General features: G+C 48.3%; 2 protein-coding genes across 3 annotated transcripts; both read right to left on the bottom strand.

Moving 5' to 3' along the window:
* Window positions 1-709: 709 nt before the first annotated feature.
* On the bottom strand, window positions 710-6329 carry shbg (sex hormone-binding globulin). 2 transcript variants are annotated; one of them, XM_064931797.1, is made up of 9 exons: window positions 6078-6329; window positions 5159-5259; window positions 4557-4746; window positions 4077-4238; window positions 3695-3854; window positions 2449-2594; window positions 2101-2293; window positions 1885-1938; window positions 710-1742 (listed from the first exon to the last, which is right to left on the bottom strand). In XM_064931797.1, the coding sequence occupies exons 1-9, from the start codon at window positions 6174-6176 to the stop codon at window positions 1600-1602; spliced, it is 1248 nt and encodes a 415-aa protein (XP_064787869.1). In that variant the 5' UTR covers window positions 6177-6329; the 3' UTR covers window positions 710-1599. The 2 variants fall into 2 exon arrangements, with proteins under 2 accessions (XP_064787869.1, XP_064787870.1); XM_064931798.1 differs by lacking the exon at window positions 1885-1938 and having other exon boundaries at window positions 6078-6319.
* Window positions 6330-9658: 3329 nt separating this feature from the next.
* On the bottom strand, window positions 9659-18445 carry LOC135510089 (zinc finger and BTB domain-containing protein 38-like; the record flags this gene model as incomplete). Its single annotated transcript, XM_064930883.1, is given in 2 exon segments — window positions 9659-17466; window positions 17468-18445. Coding segments are annotated over 2 exon segments (5514 nt in total), but the record flags the coding sequence as incomplete, so codon positions are not given.
* Between the last annotated feature and the right edge of the window lie 473 nt (window positions 18446-18918).

Here is an 18918-nt window from a genome sequence, read left to right as displayed (position 1 = left end):
CTATGATTACATAAGAAGACATTTATAGTCATAGTAACCAATGGTGTAAAGTACTTAAGTAAAAATACTTTTAAGTACTAATTAATTTTTTTTTTTGGGGGGGGGGGTATCTGTACTTTACTATTTACTTGACTATTTATATTTTCTACAACTTTTACTTTTACTCCACTACATTCCTAAAGAAACAATGTACTATTTACTCACGTTTTCCCTGACACCCAAAATGGTGTCTGTGTGTTGAACTGTTGAACCCTGGCTAGCCGTAAATTATAGTAACCTCAAAGTGACCATGGATGTGTTAATCATTTTGAGGTTGAATAAATCAGACTAGTCCAGACTAGTTTGCAATATAGCCTTAACTTTATAGACTATTTACTGTATCAGAAAAGTAATGAATGGTATTTGGTTGACAACTCAACCAGATATCAACATTTAAAGAATATAACTAAATCAAATCAGACTTTATTTAAAGTACATTTTCAAGTTTGATTTGATTTTGTTCTATTCTTTAACTTAGATGTTTGGTTGAGACGGAGGTATGAAGCCAACATATCAATTATTCATTAGTAGACACATCTCCATCTCAACCAAAAATCTAAGTTAAAGAATAGAACTAAATACAATAAAATCAAACTACACTTTAAATACATTTTATTAGATTTAGTCCTATTCTATATCACACAATAATGAGACTGATGCGCCAACAGGATCATCTACCACAAGCTCAATGTATCTTTATTGACAGAAAATTCAGAAAGCAATGGCCCATCTCATCTGCTCATTTTACACCCCATAACCTGGTCAAAAGCAAACAAAGACTGTCAGCCCCTCTAGTAATTTAATAAGATCTCTATGGGTTTATGTCATAAACCCTCAAAGTTCAAGAATGGGGCAAAATGGCAGCGATCTTGGTCAGGAATAAATCCAAAACCAATCTAATTGGAATGAATGGCAGTAGAGTCAAAGGTGATCCATTTCCTGCTTTTACTTAAGTAGGAACATAAAAGTAAGGCATGTGATGTGTCAGAAATTGTGTAATAAAATTATAGTCAACCTACAATTATTGTCATATAATATAGTCATACAATAACAGTACTTGTTGCATTTACAACTTGTCTATCATCAACTGACTTCAGCCAGTGTATGACTGTGTATTGACTGTATTGTTTGAATGGAATGTTGCCATATTGGCAGTTAATAAGAGCACTTTATGGAATCATTCCTCTAAAACTGGCTGGCTTGCTAGCTAACACACATACTGTGCAGATAAATTTATCACATTCATTATTATACATATTATCACAGCACTGGTAAACCATGGTTGACCAACTCCCTCACCAACACGGCTGACCTTTGGAACATCATAAGAAGGTTATTTTACATTCTAGTATTCTAATTCCTAATTCTATGGTCAAACCTCTCTTAGCCATGGTTAAAATTAGGACTGTGTGTACAGGAATACTGACTGGGCCAGTTAAAATGCAGATGGGGGGGGGGGGAATTTGTAATTAGGTTTATGCGACCAGGGAAGGGCGATTGATGGAGATAAATGACATCTCTACAGTCATCACAGATCTGATCTGTCAGGATAGCCTTGGTTCAGACTTCTGAGGGGCAACTATGGGAGGAAACGGAGAGGTCCTTGTACAGCGCCCGGTCTAGATCCACATCCTGTCCCTGGACCTGGATCTTCTCCAGACAGCCCTTCAGGTACTGGATGCTACTGTAGGACACTCCATCACCTGAGAGCGGGAGGAACCACAGAAAGGAGGACGGGGGGGATGGAGAGAGGGGAAAAATAAACAACATTTCAAGATTCTACAGCATCAATATGTGTGTAGACGACTGGTAGCTGTTAGCTGTAACTTAGGAAAAATCTGGTACCTGTCAGAGGAGGCTGGTGGGAGGAGCGATAGGAGGATGGGCTCATTGTAATGGCTGTGAATGGAATCAATGGAACGGAGTCAAACATGTGGTTTCCATGTGTTTGATGTCTTTGATACCATTCCATTTATTCCATTCCAGCCATTACAATGAACCTGTCCTCCTCTGGTACACATGTCTCCTCAAAACACTTCAAGTATCTCCTCACAAATTCACCTGGAAGCCCCCCAAATGCAAGGATCATCCCCTCTTTCCAGCTTCTAGAAAAGTCAGGTATACTGTCGATCTCAAATGTTAGGTGCGTGTCATCGATGTCCATGTTCACTTGATTCTTCAACAGGGTTAGGGACAGTCTGCTGAAACTCTGTTCGGTGATGGTGTCATGCTTGAGGATGGTCAGTATGACTTTCTGTCGTACAAAAGTTGGAAAGCATGGATATACATCTGTATCAAATTTGTATTGCACTGGTCAAAGAACCATGATTACGAACTGTGATCGTGACAGTTTACATGCTGAAATCCAACATTCATATTGTCATGAAATTAGAATGGTGGGATTGGTACCTTTGGGTTATTGTTGATTTTCACTGTTACTGTGGGCAATTCCTGCCCAGGGGTGTTCAAGCTCAGAACTGTTCCTTCCATTTTAGTGGAGTCTCCATGGATGTCAATAGTAATCCCACCCTCCTCTGTCTGGTGGCCAGGGAGGTCTACAGGGGGACAGATATGAATAAATCAATCCCAATATTTCAATATACAGATGTAAAAATCAAATCAAATTTTATTTGTCACATACACATGGTTAGCAGATGTTAATGCGAGTGTAGCGAAATGCTTGTGCTTCTAGTTCCGACAATGCAGTAATAACCAACAAGTAATCTAACTAACAATTCCTAATCTACTGTCTTATACACAGTGTAAGGGGATAATGTAGGATCTTAATTTGAGCCAGTTTGGTACAGCAGGAAAATAATCCTGCAGCAACATGAAATATAAATTATCATGTGGATTATAATTAATAGACATGTTGTAGGGGTTCATATATTTTTTTGCAAGGGAAAATCAAATGAAATTTCAAAGCGGAAATTACAAACTTCAGAGGCTTTTTACAACCTCAAAAAGACTAGAAGTTTAACATTTCCTGCAACAGGGTGATCAAATTAAGATCCTACATCTGTATATACCTATCTCAACCCTACTAACTACCTCATCCCCATATTGTTTTTATTTACTTTTTTGCACACCAGTATTTCTACTTGCACATCTATCACTCCAGTGTTAATTTGCTAAATTGCAATTACTTCGCTACTATGGCCTATTTATTGCCTTTCCTCCTTACGCCATTTGCACACACTTAATATAAACTTTTTCAATTGTGCAATTGACTGTACGTTTGTTTATTCCATGTGTAACTCTGTTGTTGTTTGTGTCTCACTGCTTTGCTTTATCTTGGCCAGGTTGCAGTTGTAAATGAGAACTTGTTCTCAACTGGCCGACCTGGTTAAATAAAGATCAAATAAAAATAGGGACATATACAGGTAAATTGGGTAGACCTGGCACTGTTCAGGCTATGTGTGGCTTCACAACCTGTTCACTACACCATCAGACCTTCTTTGGAATGTAGTGCCTGTCTTTACAGAAGATAGAATAGGAATCAGCTGCTTCGCTTCAGTTAAAACTACAAAAGGATGCTGATTGGATCCAAGGCGAGTAGCGTTTTGTTGTTGGCTGGTTTTGTTTGCTAATTTGTTCTTAGACAGTCACCAGTCTTTATTGCGTGTGCCCCACATTCGTTTCAATATATATGGACCTGTGGTGTTGAATGCAGCCAGTCCTGTGCCGGGGAAATAGCTCCCTGGTTGGATGTTCTGGTAGCAGGGCCAGGGCTCCCCAATCAACTCTGTCTCCCAGGGGGTGCTCAGGTTTAGCCAATTCCCCTTCTGGATACATCCATCCATCTCTGGCTGGAACTGGAGACCACCCAGACACACAAGTACAGTATTAGGACTGTTTATACACACACACTTACACACTTACCCCACTCCACACACACACACACACACACGCATGCTGTCACACACACACACGCATGCTCTCACACACACCAATTTGTAAACAAGACCAGTCCATTTCCAAGTTCAGCTAATAAATCCCTGTCGACACCAAACGACAGACAGATCGCTCCAGCATACCGGGAGGAACAGCTTGTCCAGGTTGACCAGGATCCCCCCGAGGGCGAGGCGGATCTGGCCTGTCAGAACCTCCATGGTCTCTTTGGACTTCAGTCCCACCACCAACGCCTTCTGGCCGTCCACCTCCAGCACCACAAAATCCTCCTGGCTACTGATCTCCACCTACGGTACGCATAAAGAATCAGAAACAGCACCGTACATGTGTATCACAGAATAGAAATGTACCATGTCAGCCGTGAATAAAGCCTCAAATACATTTGATACACTAGTGTGTCACGAATTGAAAGTTCTTTCTTTCACATTGCTATAGGCCTTCATCACAGCTCATTGCTCCTCATAAATGCCTCTATAAATGAATTTATAATGCATTACACACAGGCCTATTAGAAATGACTGGTACACACCTGATTTGACACCTAGACTTGCGTGCCAGGCTTCTATAGGTTACCCATAATGCAGAGTGAATGTCACCTGGCTTACCAGATGCCACTTGCCGTCGTTGAGTTTGGGTCCCCCTTGCACACTGACGAGGATGTCTGCTTTCCCGATCTGCATCTCAGGGAGGCCGTTCCTGAGGATCAGGACAAACCAGTCCTCTCCCTCCCTGGTGTCCCCATAGAACACCACCCCCTCGGGGTCAAACGTCCGGAACTGGAACATGGACTTGATGCTGTAGACCAAAGACATGGGAAAGAAGTCTATCACTAGTCATTCATGTGTCTTCCTAGTTGCTACTTTGACTGACCGTTGCTTAGAGTGACTGTTTTGGTCGTTTCTCCTTGCCAAAATGAATGGTTAGCCAAATAGATGGTTAGTAAAAATGGATGGTTAGTAAAATGGATGGTTTGTATGATAGAGCACAGAGATGTTGGAAGTATAATTTAAGGAAAGGAAAGTTGGGCTCTCTTTGAGTAAGTAAAACATTCAGACTTTATGAAACTGTTTTGTATGCATGTAACCCATGCTTACACCTATCCAATCGTCTTTCAACTTTAAGAAAGGAAGGAAGGGTGCGTGTTAAAAGTATTGGAATGTGGCCTAGTGCTGTTTTTTCCCCTCATGGTCATGTAAAGCAGACTGACCTTTTGACCTCTGTCAGGTTCTCTCTGGTCTGCATCAGGGGCCACCAGGTGCCTCGTTGTTGTTGGCCGAGGTTGATAGGGCCACTGCCCGATATCTCCTTCTGTGTGTCAAAACATGACTTATGTTACAGTATGTACAATACAACACATGTTACAGTATGTACAGTACAACACATATGTTACAGTATGCTCAATGTACTGCTCATTCATTCACATACACACCCCTAAGTTTCAATATTGTCTTCTTACAGGCAGGGAATATGCACAGCACACCGCCACTCTTATGCTTGTGCATCTATTGAACATGATGCCAAATGTACGGAGAAATAGACATTTGAACATATGGTATTTTCCTTTGTACAATGAGTCATAAATATGTTAGTAAAGTGATACAGCAAAAAGTGGGTGAGCTCAAATCAGTGGAATAGATTTAGGGTGACCTGACATATTGTTTTCCGCCCACAGACTACTGAGCAAAGTCCCCTCTCTTTCACTGCGCAATTCATGTTCTCTGTGTTACTGTCAAGGTACTCTTGGTCAGATGTTTACATAGTATTGCCGTAATCTCTCAAGGACAGACTATGACCAGTATTGTATATTTTTCCTTGGGCCAATCCAATGACCATTTAATTATTTTATGTAACCTTTACTTCACTAGGCAAGTCAGTAAAGAACAAATGCTTATTTACAATGACGGCCTACCGGGGAACAACTGCCTTGTTCAGGGGCAGAGCGACAGATTTGTACCTCGTCAGCTCGGGGATTTGATCTAGCAACCTTTCGGTTACTGGCCCAACACTTTAACCACTAGGTGACCTGTCGCCCCTAAATGAACCACGAAAATCCATTTAATGAGAAAAACTAACTTGGTTACATATTAAACCTGTACATTGTCAGTGGTGAGAGAATTCTGACGTACCTTGGGGCGTCCGTTCCATTGTCCCTCAGCTCCCCATCCCAGCAAGGTGAGGCATAAACCCAGCAGCAGTCCACCTGACAGGGTCTTTAACGAGCCCATTCTTCAGACCCCTGACCCTCAGTAGGCTTACCAGTGTCCAGAACCTCACAGCGGTTTGTCCACTCACTCTGAACTAGCCCTGAGGTACTAGTGGGGGGGCTAATGGTCTACTTCGACACTCTGACGCCTGTTTTGGAGCGAGCCAGAGCTACGTGGGCCCGCCAGAGACCAGAGGGCAAACATGTCGACATCGTCAGCGGCTATTGATTTCCTGGAAAGTTGTTGCTCGTTTGTGTCAAACTGTTTGGGAGAAATAAGAGGCGAGGCAGAGTGCAATGCAGAAAAGGAGAAATAGAGGCGAGGAGGCAAAAGAAAGCGAGATGAATAAAAGTGAGGAGAAGAGGGCAATAGTAACAGTAACAGAGCAAGCCAACAGGGTGCAGGACAAAATATTGCGGCGCTCATATGCTACCCAAGACCAACTTGTCAATATGTAGACTAAAGTGATTAACAGTGACTATAAAGAGAATACAGTACAAGAGATCCAGGCATGATTTTTATCAACTGATATTGAGATCGCAACTGATGAGTCCCCTCTGGCCGATGTGCTCCACAACTATCTCTCTAGCGATGGGGAAACAGACAGCAGTGTATGCTCGGTGAGTGACCTTAGTCGACCGATGGTTGTTTACCAGCTCAACAGAGACCTTGACTATTTGCTGGGAGAGCAGTGACTAAGTGTGTATGCCTTAGCTTTGGCGTGTTGGAATGGCAGCATTCCTGTATGGCCATCTGAGGCTGCACTGTGCTTTTAGGAACGGTACAGAGTGCCCCTCCCTTTACACCCTGCAACAACAGGAAAGCTATCACTGGACAAAGGTGTCAAAATATTTTATCTTATTGGTCTTATGTCACACTATGTCCTGACTTCCTGCTCTGACATCACCACCCAAGTTTTCACCAAATCTGAGAGGATTTCTTTAATACTCAAAACAATACATTGTTATTAACTGTACATGTATGTGATACCTGCTGTTTCAACTCTCTCTCTCTGTCCCGGACCTGCCGTTTCAACTCTCTCTCTGTCCCGGACCTGCTGTTTCAACTCTCTCTCTGTCCCAGAACTGCTGTTTAAACTCTCTCGCTCTCCCGGACCTGCTGTTTCAACTCTCTCTTTCCCGGACCTGCTGTTTCAACTCTCTCTCTCTCTCTCTCCTAGACCTGCTGTTTCAACTCTCTCTCTGTCCCGGACCTGCCGTTTCAACTCTCTCTCTCTCTCCTAGACCTGCTGTTTCAACTCTCTCTCTGTCCCGGACCTGCCGTTTCAACTCTCTCTCTGTCCCGGACCTGCTGTTTCAAATCTCTCTCTGTCCCGGACCTGCCGTTTCAAATCTCTCTCTGTCCCGGACCTGCCGTTTCAACTCTCTCTCTGTCCCGGACCTGCCGTTTCAACTCTCTCTCTCCCGGGCCTGCTGTTTCAACTCTCTCTCTCCCGGGCCTGCTGTTTCAACTCTCTCTCTCTCTCAGACCTGCTGTTTCAACACTCTCTCTCGGACCTGTTGTTTCAAATCTCTCTTTCCCGGACCTGCTGTTTCAACTCTCTCTTTGCCGGACCTGCTGTTTCAACTCTCTTTCCCGGACCTGCTGTTTCAACCCTCTCTCCCGGACCTGCTGTTTCAACTCTCTCTCTCTCTCTCTCCCAGACCTGCTGTCTCACCCTCTGAATGCTCGGCTATGAAAAGCCAACTGACATTCACTGAGGTGTTGAACTGTTGACTCTGCTGGTCATCTATGAATGTTTGAATGTTTTGAAGAACAATCTGGCCTTATAATCTCCACCCAGCAGAACGATCTGGCCTTATAATCTCCACCCGGCCAAAAGAAGACTAGCCACCTTAGGGTTTCTTCCTAGGTCCCTGCCTTTCTATGGAGTTTATTTTATTGTATACCCTTTGGGGTTTTATACTGAGTTTCTGTATAGCACTTTGTGACAACTGCTGATGTAAAAATGGCTTTATAAAATACATTTGATTGATTGAAGTTTCTTTAGGTGATTAGCGGGTGAGACCACTTCCAGATCAGCACAGTTTTACTCCTGAAGTGCAAATCAAATGCTCTGATTAACATTTTGCGCCAGTCAGCTTGTGTCCTGTACCCAGACAGACAACCTGGATTCCATAGTTTACTGGAGAAGAGTCCAATGGTTTTACACTACAGGGATATCATTTGTAGCAGTTCCTTCTTGTGCCACCGAGTGTCACTCGTCAGAGAGGATTCAAACAAGAAAATGTTATTGGAAATTCACTTCTGACCTCAAGCAAAACCACCTCCGAGAAACCCTTTCCTTTCGCAGATTTAACTAAATATCTCCCTCTAGTAGAAAACTATGCATAATTATGATGAGCTTTTAGGGCATGGCTGTCCAACATGCTTCCTGGAGATCTACTGTCTTGTAGGTTCAGTCCAACCCTCTTCCTGGAGATCTACTGTCTTGTAGGTTCAGTCTAACCCTCTTCCTGGAGATCTACTGTCTTGTAGGTTCAGTCTAACCCTCCTCCTGGAGATCTGTCTTGTAGGTTCAGTCTAACCCTCCTCCTGGAGATCTGTCTTGTAGGTTCAGTTAAATTAGGGTTGGACTGAGAACTTACAGGACAGTAGGTTTTCAGTCCAACCCTAATTTAGCGTATCTGATAGTGGTCTTGAGCAGCTAATTAGTAGAATCAGGTGTGTTAAATTAGGGTTGGACTGAAAACCTACAGGACAGTAGATCTCCAGGAAGAGGGTTGGACTGAACCTACAAGACCGTATATCTCCAGGAAGGGGGTTGGACTGAAAACCTACAGGACAGTAGATCTCCAGGAAGAGGGTTGGGCAGCCCTGATGTAGGGGGAGAAGTCATGCATATGCAGTGGTGTAAAGTACTTGAGTAGTTTTCTGGGGTATCGTCACTTTACCAATGAAATATTTTTGACAACATCCCTGGCCATCCCTACTGCCTCTGATCTGGAGAACTCACTAAACACATGCTTCATTTGTAAATGATGTCTGCATGTTGGAGTGTGCCTCTGGCTATCAATAAATAAATAACAAACAAGAAAATTGTGCCGTCTGGTTTGCTTAATATAAGCAATATTCAATGATTTAAACTTGTATATTTAATACCAAATACATCTTTTACTCAAGTAGTTGTTTACTGGGTGACTTTCACTCGAGCCATTTTCTATTAAGGTATCTTTACTTTTACTCAAGTATGACAATTAGGTACTTTTTCCACCACTGTGCATATGTTGATTTATTATACCTAAATCAACACCCCCCCCCCTACAAGTGGAACAGCTGTATTGCTTGGTGGGGTAGTACAAACACCAGCTATTCTTATGTTATGTACATTCAACAATCACATGTACAACCAACCAAAACTTCACCTTACAGATCTTTCATTTCTTGTAGAGGAACAAAGTTACACAATTATTGAAACAAATAATAGCGCGTATTGTTTTTTGTCTCAGAGCAGATATTCAAATCAGACATGAGACTTCCTGTTAGGTCATCAGGTTAATACTTTATTTGTTTGATTGTAGCGAGGAGAAAGAGCGGGAAAGAGGTGAACAAGAGGAAAGTGTGAAAGAAAGAAACAAACAAGGGACTGTTGGGAGAGCTGTGGCTACAAGCCTTTGTGTCAAATCCAGACAAAGTTTTCAGGCAACATTAAAACATTTCATATATTTGAAGAAGAAACAAAACAATAACGTATTTGTGGATTCTAAAAACTATGGCACAGTATTTACCTAAACATACACAATACCAAACAGTTTAGCCACACCCCTAGAACTATGACCAGCTTCATAGCACATTAAGCCACAACTTTTCTCTCGGTCATTTGCCTTTTTTAGATAAATTCACCCATGTATCATTTCATTTCTTAAGCCATAAAAAAGGCACCTTGTCTGAAATCTGAAAGATCCAAACCATTTGAATACAGCTACGTTTAAATATACTGAAGCGGAGGCACAATTCATTTGAACTTACTCAACATAATGTAAATATGTATATCGCCACCAGAATTCACTGTCTATTTGCAGGCGTTTGGGTCAGTGATTAATCACCACGATGGCAAAAATGTGTGAGAAGAAATGTTTTTTTTTTTTAAACGAAACACAAAAACATGTCTATCTAGTGAAATGGCCTCGATGGGTACAGTATGGTGAGTCTCTAAAGCTGGGTAGGGAAGAGGGTGGGCTCGAAGAAAACCACTGAAAAAAAACACAGGCTGTCCATATACAGTACCTCGAGGGATATGCTGCTAAGAGGCAGATGCTGCTCCCCCCCCCAATACAGACACACATACCAGTGGAGGCTGCTGAGGACAGGACGGCTCATAACAATGGCTGGAAAGGAGCTATTGGCATGGCTTTAAACACATGGAGCCCACGTGCTCGATGTATTTGATACCATTCCATTTCTTCCGCACCGGCCGTTTCCACGAGCCTGTCCTCCCCAATTAAGGTGCCACCAACCTCCTGCGCTACATACAGACACACGCTTAGAGAGACACACACACACACACACACACAGAAATACACACAGAAGGCTTGTAACCACAACCAAGTCGAGGCCGTGAGCCCCTGCAGTTGGTCACTCAGTGTTTCCGTCCTCCTGTCCGAAACGAACAGTGCAGCGGTTTCGTCGCACACAGACGCCACACACACTCCAGAAAGAGGCTGTAAAGTGTGCGCGTTTGGGGAGGAACGGGGATAATTGGACAGCTCCCATACGGATTGTGAGAAATAAACGTGGTAGCTGCACTGTTGTTAGGGGGTTATACTGCAGAACAAATACAAAACCAAGACAAAACAGAGATGGTGAGCTGAGATAGTGGGGGGGGGGGGCGACAGAGGATGAGGAGCCACGGGAAGGAAAACGTGAGAGATTTTGGATATCGAGAATAATACAAAACGGTTATGAAGCGAGTGTTGCTCATGCTTTTGTGGATACAGAACCTACGTTTCTTGACATGTTCCTAGGACTACTGTAAATACACATACCGGACTTCATAACGGCTCTCCGCGCGTTATTTTTCAAGTCGGAAAAAACTGAACCCCATCGAACTTTATGCACCTAACCTCTTGACTAAAATGACATTCATATTCATAAGTGTACTCAAAACCCCTTTCATTTGCTGAAGCCACTTCTGTCTAGCAAAAGGTGATATAAAAGTCAAACAAAACAGACAAATGTAAATGTAACGTACAAGAGAAAGACATTACAGAATAAGTCCCACACGACATCTGGGGAAACTCCGAGCCGCACAACGGATGCTGCTAAGCCCGGCCCTACAACCCGGTGACGTCACCCTTCTCTTCTCTGTCCCAGAAGAGAGGAGCTATTGGGACACGAAAAGCTGTTTTACACAAGCGGGCCCCACTGTGGCGCCATCAGACTCCATTTCCGTTGTCCTTTTCTATGCCCTTTCAGTAAGAGGGGTCATTTTGATTTGACCCCGGAAGCTCCGTCGAGGGTACTGACCTAGGTGCGCCTGGCCTCTGTGGTTCTCTTTTAAAATCTCCCTCGTTCGCTCTTTCCAGATATTACAGGAATTGCCCTGCCCTGATTCCACCCCTCTGTGTTTTCCCTTCTACACTCCCCGCTCTTCGAACCGGCCTAGTAAACGGACAGTGTCTTTGTTGGACACCAGGAGGCATCAGGGGGAGGAAAAGGGCCACCGAAGATTAAAAGATCAACCTATTTCTTATGTTGTTGTTTTTTTTCAAACTTTGGAAGAGATGAGATGAGTACAAGGAGAACAGGAAGTGCGTGGTCTACACTAACCTGTGTTTCTCGCCCAGTGGTCAGCTACAGCTAAAGTACATTTACAGATCAGCTACAAGACTTGTCAAGTCTTCCACCCCTTTTATAGGAACATTTTGCAGTTGTTTTGCGCAAGGTAAACGCTAACATGAACCCCTAAGCAGACTCATCTGGCCACTATAGTAACATAAGCCCACAAGATCTGCCATTTGTCTCAAGTACAGACTCTACTCCATCCATACGGTTAGCTAGCATTGCTACTTTGGGAACTGGAAACAGAATAATTCATTCTACTGAACTATGCACGGACCTATAAAAGGGCTAGTCTAGTGTTGGAATGCTGTTAACACCACAGAACCCCCGTGGAATGATCAGTGCTCAGATGGCAGACTGCAGCCGCTCGCAATCAGACACACCAGGCCAACCCCAGCGTGCCCAACTGAATAACTCCTACATACAGGTCACGCACAGCTCCCACAAACACCCGGAGCACACGTTCACATGAGCGATCACACGCCCATTTGATGCCATCTCAAGCTGATCCCTTTCCTTCCCTAAAAAGCGTCCCCCTAGAGAGGTGTATTCGTGATCAGCATTATGCAGAGTCACTGTAAAGGAAAGCAGAGGGAAACATTTTCACACCCTGTTATTATTATTATTATTATTATTATAGATATCATAACGAGTCGGAGAAGACAATTATCCAAGCGCTAGTGCAGAACTAGTACGACAGAAAGACATGAGAACAGAAGCCAGAGGAAAGGAGAGGAGGATATTTGCCTGTAATGATGAAATGTGTCCCTTCTTTCCTCACTCATCCTCCTCCCATTCATCCTCTCTGCCGATTCAACGCCGAGGCTCTGACTGCTACTTCACAAAAGAGAGGCCGGGGACTGTGCAAGTGGACTCAGTAACCATAAGGAGATGACTCCACCCCTTCCTCCAACCACAGGCCTGGTCATCCACTTTTAAAATACAATAAAAGGGTCACTTCTCTCTACAACCTCTACGGCTTGCCGCCACTGCCGCTGCTGTCCCGCTGCTTTCTACTGCTGCCGCCACCGCTGTTGTAGAGGCTGGGGTTGGCCACTAGGTGGTGTGGCAACATGCCAGTGTAGGGACCAGCTGCAGCAGCGTAGTTGAAGAGGGCAGGGAGGAAGGGCAGCGGCGCCACCTTGTCGTCCCCAGGGGCCATCATGTTCAGAGCCATGGGCAGGGAGGCCAGGTTGTAGGGGTAGGCCAGCAGCTGCGGCCCGTAGAGCAGATGGTACGGGTCAGGGTAGAAGGGCAGTTTGGCTAGGTCCCCGGTAGGCATCATCTTCCCCAACGGCCCGAAGGCAAGAGGCCCGGTTGGGTAAGACATGAGCAGGTTGTCCTCCTGCTTCTTGCCAGAGCAGTAGCCGCTCTGGACGATGAGGGGCAGGGGGTAGTCCTGCATGGGGTATCCCCTGGCAGTGACTTCCCCTCTGTGAGGGTCTCTGGAAGGCGCTGGGGAGTGGTCCTGGGGCTCTGCCTCGGACGGTGGGGGGACCCGTGGGAGCAGTAGGGCGTGGGCCGAGGGGCGGTCGATGCCACCGACTGACCCAGTGGGCAACTGAAGCCTCTCGGGGCCCCGTGTGCCACACATGGACTGGGAAACTTGGCGGTTGGCCTGCATCAGCAGGTCCATGGCAGTGGGGGAGAGGCATGGGGACACGGTGGGCCGCCTCTGCAAGGGACGGTTGTTAATAGTGGTTTGAATGGGTGTGTGTATAGGGGACGGTGTGGGACTAATTGGCTCCTCTTTGGGTACCAGGAGGATCACCTCCTTGTCTCTGAGCTGCTCCTGTGGGGGGTGAGATGCCCCCCTAGTCTGCTGAACCCTCTCCATCTCCCTTTCTCTCCGCCTCTCCCTTTCTAGCACTCTGTCCATATTCCTCTCCCTCTGCCTCCCCCTTTCCAGCTCTCTGTCCATATCCCTTTCCCTTTCTCTCTGCCTCCCCCTTTCTAGCTCTCTCTCCATATCCCTCTCCCATTCTCTCTGCCTTTCCCTCTCCACCTCCCTGGCTAGGATTGAGGACATGGTCAGGTCTTGTGCTTGGTTGGGACTGGGGCTCCTGGACAAGGGCAGGACCCTGACATCTTGGGCCACTGGTGAGTCCTTAAAACCAGCATGATGGAGGAGGCCCATCCCACATCCCTGCCTCAGTCCTTTCTCCACAATATCTCCCTCCCGCTTCACGCCACAGACCCCTCGGAGGGGCACTGTTGTCATAGCAACGGACGGAGGAGCAGCAGTGTGGTTGATTCTCATCTGCGAGGTCAGGTGCATGTTCAGAAAAGCGGTGGGTGGTCCCGTGACAGGTGCAGGGCTGGTCCTCCTGTGACTCTGCCCCTCCAGACTCCTCTTCCTGGGGGTCCGGTAGTCCAGACATTCAGCTCCACTGCTCATGACCAGCACACCCTGGAGGGGCGAGGTGCAGGAGGAGGGAGAGGGTGTGGGCCTGTTAGAATCGGGGATATCGGCCGTGGGGATCTCTGAAGGGGGCTGAATAATCAGTGGACTGGGCTCTCGGTCAGGAACAGGAGTGGCGAGTTCATTGAGTTCAGGGCTGCTGCACAGTGTTGGAATATGGTGCTCTGCTTTCACTTTGCTAGGCTGGCTCGCGCACTGCTGTGCCTCTATGCCCTCGCTGCTATGCTGTGGTTCTGGGACAGGGTAGCTGATAGCTGGGACAGACTGAACAACGGGAACATGGCCACTCATGGTGTCGAGGTCTTTGCTAGCAGTGCTAACTGTAGTCTCTGCTGCTGCTTTTGTCTCTGGCTGGGTCTTCTCCCCTTCTCTCTCCGGGGAGCTGCTTAACTCGTGGCGCCTCATGTGGCGGTTTAGCGCCGAGGATGTCTTGCACACCTTATGGCACTGCGAACAGGTGTGTCTCGCCAACGACCTCCTGCTTAGGCGACTTGGACTTCCCTTCCCTAGTATAACCCTCTCTCTCACCCGGTCTACCTCTGCCAGCTTCGTCTCCCTCTCCACGCCCTCATCTCTGGACTGAGGTCCCGCTCGGGGTGGCACGGACAGGTGGTCGGTGGCTTTGGGGTGCCGAGTTCTCTGGTGATCCTCCAGCTGGTCCCTGGAAGGGAAAGGGGCCCTACAACGGAGGCACACAAACTCCAGCAGGTGGCTGAGCTCGTGTTTATCCCGCTTCCTGGAGCTGGAGAACCAGCGGCCACACGTATCGCACTCCGATGCGCTCCCATCGGACCAGGGCCGGCGTTTTGTGTCCATAGGGGAGACTGAGGTAGCCAGAGGGGTTTGGGGGGAAGCCAGGGGAGGATCAGTGGTCTTAAGGTGGGCCTCCTGGATTTCTTCCTCCACCTCTTTGTCTTTCGAAGGTATAGGGGAAATACTGAGGGATTCAGGTACCTCTCCCTTCTCTTGCTCTATGTGACCTTCCACCTCCCCTTCCACCTCCACCGTTCCATCCTTATTTACATGGTCCATGATTCCCTCGGCCCGCTTCATAAGCCGGAGGGAGCGTTTGTAGTGCAGTTTGGCCTGCCAGTTCTTTGCTTTGTGGATGTGCGGGGCCTTCCTCTTGGGTTTGTAAGAGTAGTAGGGCCTCCAGAGGTTGTCCTCATCGTCCTCACTCTCCCCCTGCTTGCGCACCTCCTGGCGGAAGTAATACTCTCTGACCTTGCCCGGGGCTATGGGACTTTTCTTCCTGCTCTCCCCATCTCCTCCTCTCTCCCCCTCGGCTCCGGTGCTCGAGCTGCGATGGGAGCGGTGTTTGTGGTGATGGTGGTGGTGGTGGTGAGAGTGTCGAGGTTCCTTGGTCTCCAGTGGGGAGGAGTGTGTCCTTTTGGCTTTGGAAGGAGGGGGGCTCCTGTCCCTCTTGAGGTCCGTCTCGGAGATACTGCGCTTGACCATGGCCTCCTCGCCTATCCGCACCGTGATCTGACACAGCGGCCCGGCTCCTTTGCCCTCTGACGACTGTTTGGCTGAGGAGCCGTCACTCTTGCTGGACTTATGATGGGACCGACCTGTCTCTGATCTCCTCTCCGACTCCTCTGTGGCATCTGAACTGTCCACTAATTTAGCTCTCTTCCTATGGCTCTCCGTACTTTCCCTATGCTTTTTAACAGGCTTTGCACTGCTCTTGGGGAGGAGTGTCTGGCTGTTGCTAGATTCAGGGGAGGGACTGCTCAGGGGGCTTTTCCCACCCCCGGAGGTGACCTGGTTGCTATGGACAATGACGGATGACACTGCTGTGCCGTGCACTATGACTGATGGCTTGGGGTGTCCGTACGTGATCACCGAGGACAAACCCAACTCTGGGCTACCGCTGACCTTGGGAGTTTTAACTCTGTTGCCAACGGATACCTTGGAGCTGCTGCTACGACTACCTACCTTCTCGGATGCTGGCTCTCTGTCTGCTACTCTCCCTAGGGCCATGCCTGTTAGGGAAGGGAGCCGGATCTCTCCCTGCTCTAGGGCTACTGTGAGGGGGAAGCTGGCAGGGAACTCTTCAGGGTCTGGCTTCACACCCTTGGGTAGAGAGCCACTGATGAGGCTGCGCAGGTCACCGGGGTCCAGGGAGTCAGACAGGCTGCAGTCCAGGGGCAGAGGGACGGAAGAGGGGTCGGAAGGGGGCAGCTGCAGGCCATTGGCCAGGGAGTCACTGTAAGTCTTGTAGGGTCTCTTCTGGGAACGCATGGGGAGCAGGCGGTAGAACTTGAGGGCGTTGACCTTCTGCTTGTAGCCGCCATTAGCCGTCTTCTCGCTGGAGATGAGGCCCGGGCTGATGCCGTGGAAAGCCTTCTGGTGGGTCTTCAGGTTGTAGTACGTGGCGAAGGCCTCCCAGCAGAAGATGCACTGGTAGCGTCGCTCGCCCGTGTGCCACACCTCGTGCTTGGTGCGGTACTCGGCCAGGGCGAACACCTTGTCGCAGAAGTGGCAGGGGTACTTGCGGCGCCATGAGTGCACGTTGGAGTGGCGCTTGAGGCTGGACAGGGTCATGTAGGAGCGCTCGCACACCGAGCAGAAGTAGATGACGTGGCCGTCCACCACCTTGACGAAGTGGTCCTCGTCCCCCACCAGCTCGGACACGTCGCCTTCGTGTCGAACTAGGAGACCTCGCCCTTTCTTCCCTTTTCCAGGCTTCATATCTTCCTCGCCTGCCCCCAGAATCTGTCCACCCTCCACCCTAACCTCCCCTTCCTCCAGGGGCTCCTCTTTTGGCTGGATGGGGAGAAGGGGGAGGTTAGAGGGGATAGCCGGGGTCAGAGCGTGCCTGCAGGAGGCCTCGTGGGACTGCAGTCTCTTGTTGTGGATGAAGGCTTTGCCACAGTGCTGGCAGCTGAGGGCCCGGCCTCCACGGTGCAGCCGCATGTGGGCCGTGAGAGACGAGGCGGAGCTGAAGAGGCGGTGGCACACCCCACATATCAGCTCCGCCTTGGGGCCATCTGGGGGTGGAGGAGGAGTGAGGAGGAAGAGGGGGTGGGATGAAAGAGGAGGAAGGGTGAGGAAGAGGAGGAAGGTGGAGGGTGGGCGGGTGGAGGTTTGGTCCAACTTGTGGGCTGCCCACCCTCCCTCCTTGTTTTCCTGTTTTCTCCTTTCTGTCTGTGCCCTGCCTCCCCTGGCTCTGATAGGCCACGGCGCTCAGGTTGAACAGGATCTGTGCAGTGTCTGAGGGGGAGGCTGTGCCATTGGTCAGTCTGTGACCCTCCCCTGGGTAACCCACTATAGGCCCATTGGAGGACCTAGGGGTGAACCTGTGGAACTGGGAGTCCAGACCAGCTTTGAAAAGAGGTGGGGGGGATTTGGTGTCCTTTTTGACCAGTGCGGTAAGATCCATGGGAGAGGAAGAAGAGGAATGGGAGGAGGAGGAAGAGCATGGAGAGCTGTCATGTCGGGGCTGTTTAAATGGCCGCCGTTTGTCCGTGGTGGCGGCGGCGGCCAGTGTCCATGACGACCCCTCATTGGACCCCTTGGAGCCCGAGGAGGAGTGTCGGCAGCGAGGGGACGACATGGCCGAGGAGGGGCGGTGGTTGTGAACAGTGAGGGCGGCGGGCAGGGCGGCACTGAGGGGGAAGCTGAGGGTGATCTTAGCCTTCTCTGGGCTGCATGCCCCGTCCTCCATCATGGCCTCCCCTCCTCGGCCCTGCCTGCTTTTACCCTTCATCTCCCCTGGTTCGTCCTCCTCTTCTTTAACCAGCTGGGTCCAGAAGGGCACCCCGAGGCTGAGGCCCGCCTCTGAGAGAAGCCTTTTCCCCTTGTCGTCCCGGCGGAGGACGTGGGAGGTGTAGATGAAGTCGAGCAGGTTGGACAGCACTCTGGACTGGAGGTGAGGCAGCTCCAGGACTCGCTCAGCCCCCCAGAAGAGGGGGTTGATGACGGGTGTCCAATACCGGATCCGAAGGCGGTGGGGAAGACGTCGACAGCAGTAGCTGGCGGAAGTACTGGCTGCAGGCGGTGCTGGCGGCGACGAGGTTGACGTCACAGAAGAGGGTGGGCCCGGCGGCCAGGTGCTGCTTGTTCAGGCGCAGCAGGAAGAGGCTCGCGTGGAGAGGATCGCACACCTCCGGCTGAGGCACCATGACCAGCCCTCAAAACCTGACAAACGACAAGAGATGAGTGTTACAGCGAGAATGGATCCCTGCAGGCATTTGTTTTTTTTTGTAAAACGCTGTAGATAACCGCTACATTTGAATGTATAACAACAGAAAAACTAGATTCTCCTTCAAATATTCCGCCACGCTAAAAAAAAATATATACTAGAAGTTGCATGAGAAACGCAATAAAACATAAACACAAATGTTGAATGCGCCGAGCTGTCTGTTTGAACTACTTAGCAAACAGCTCGGACACCCATGCATATCCCACAAGACATGCCACCAGAGGTCTCTTCACAGGCCCCAAGTCCGGAACAGACTATGGGAGGCGCACGGTACTACATAGAGCCATGACTACCTACATGGAACTCTATTCCACATCAAGTAACTGATGCAA

The sequence above is a fragment of the Oncorhynchus masou genome, chromosome 23, assembly GCF_036934945.1.
Source record: "Oncorhynchus masou masou isolate Uvic2021 chromosome 23, UVic_Omas_1.1, whole genome shotgun sequence".
Taxonomy (NCBI): domain Eukaryota; kingdom Metazoa; phylum Chordata; class Actinopteri; order Salmoniformes; family Salmonidae; genus Oncorhynchus; species Oncorhynchus masou.
This window is presented reverse-complemented; position numbering and strand designations above follow the sequence as displayed.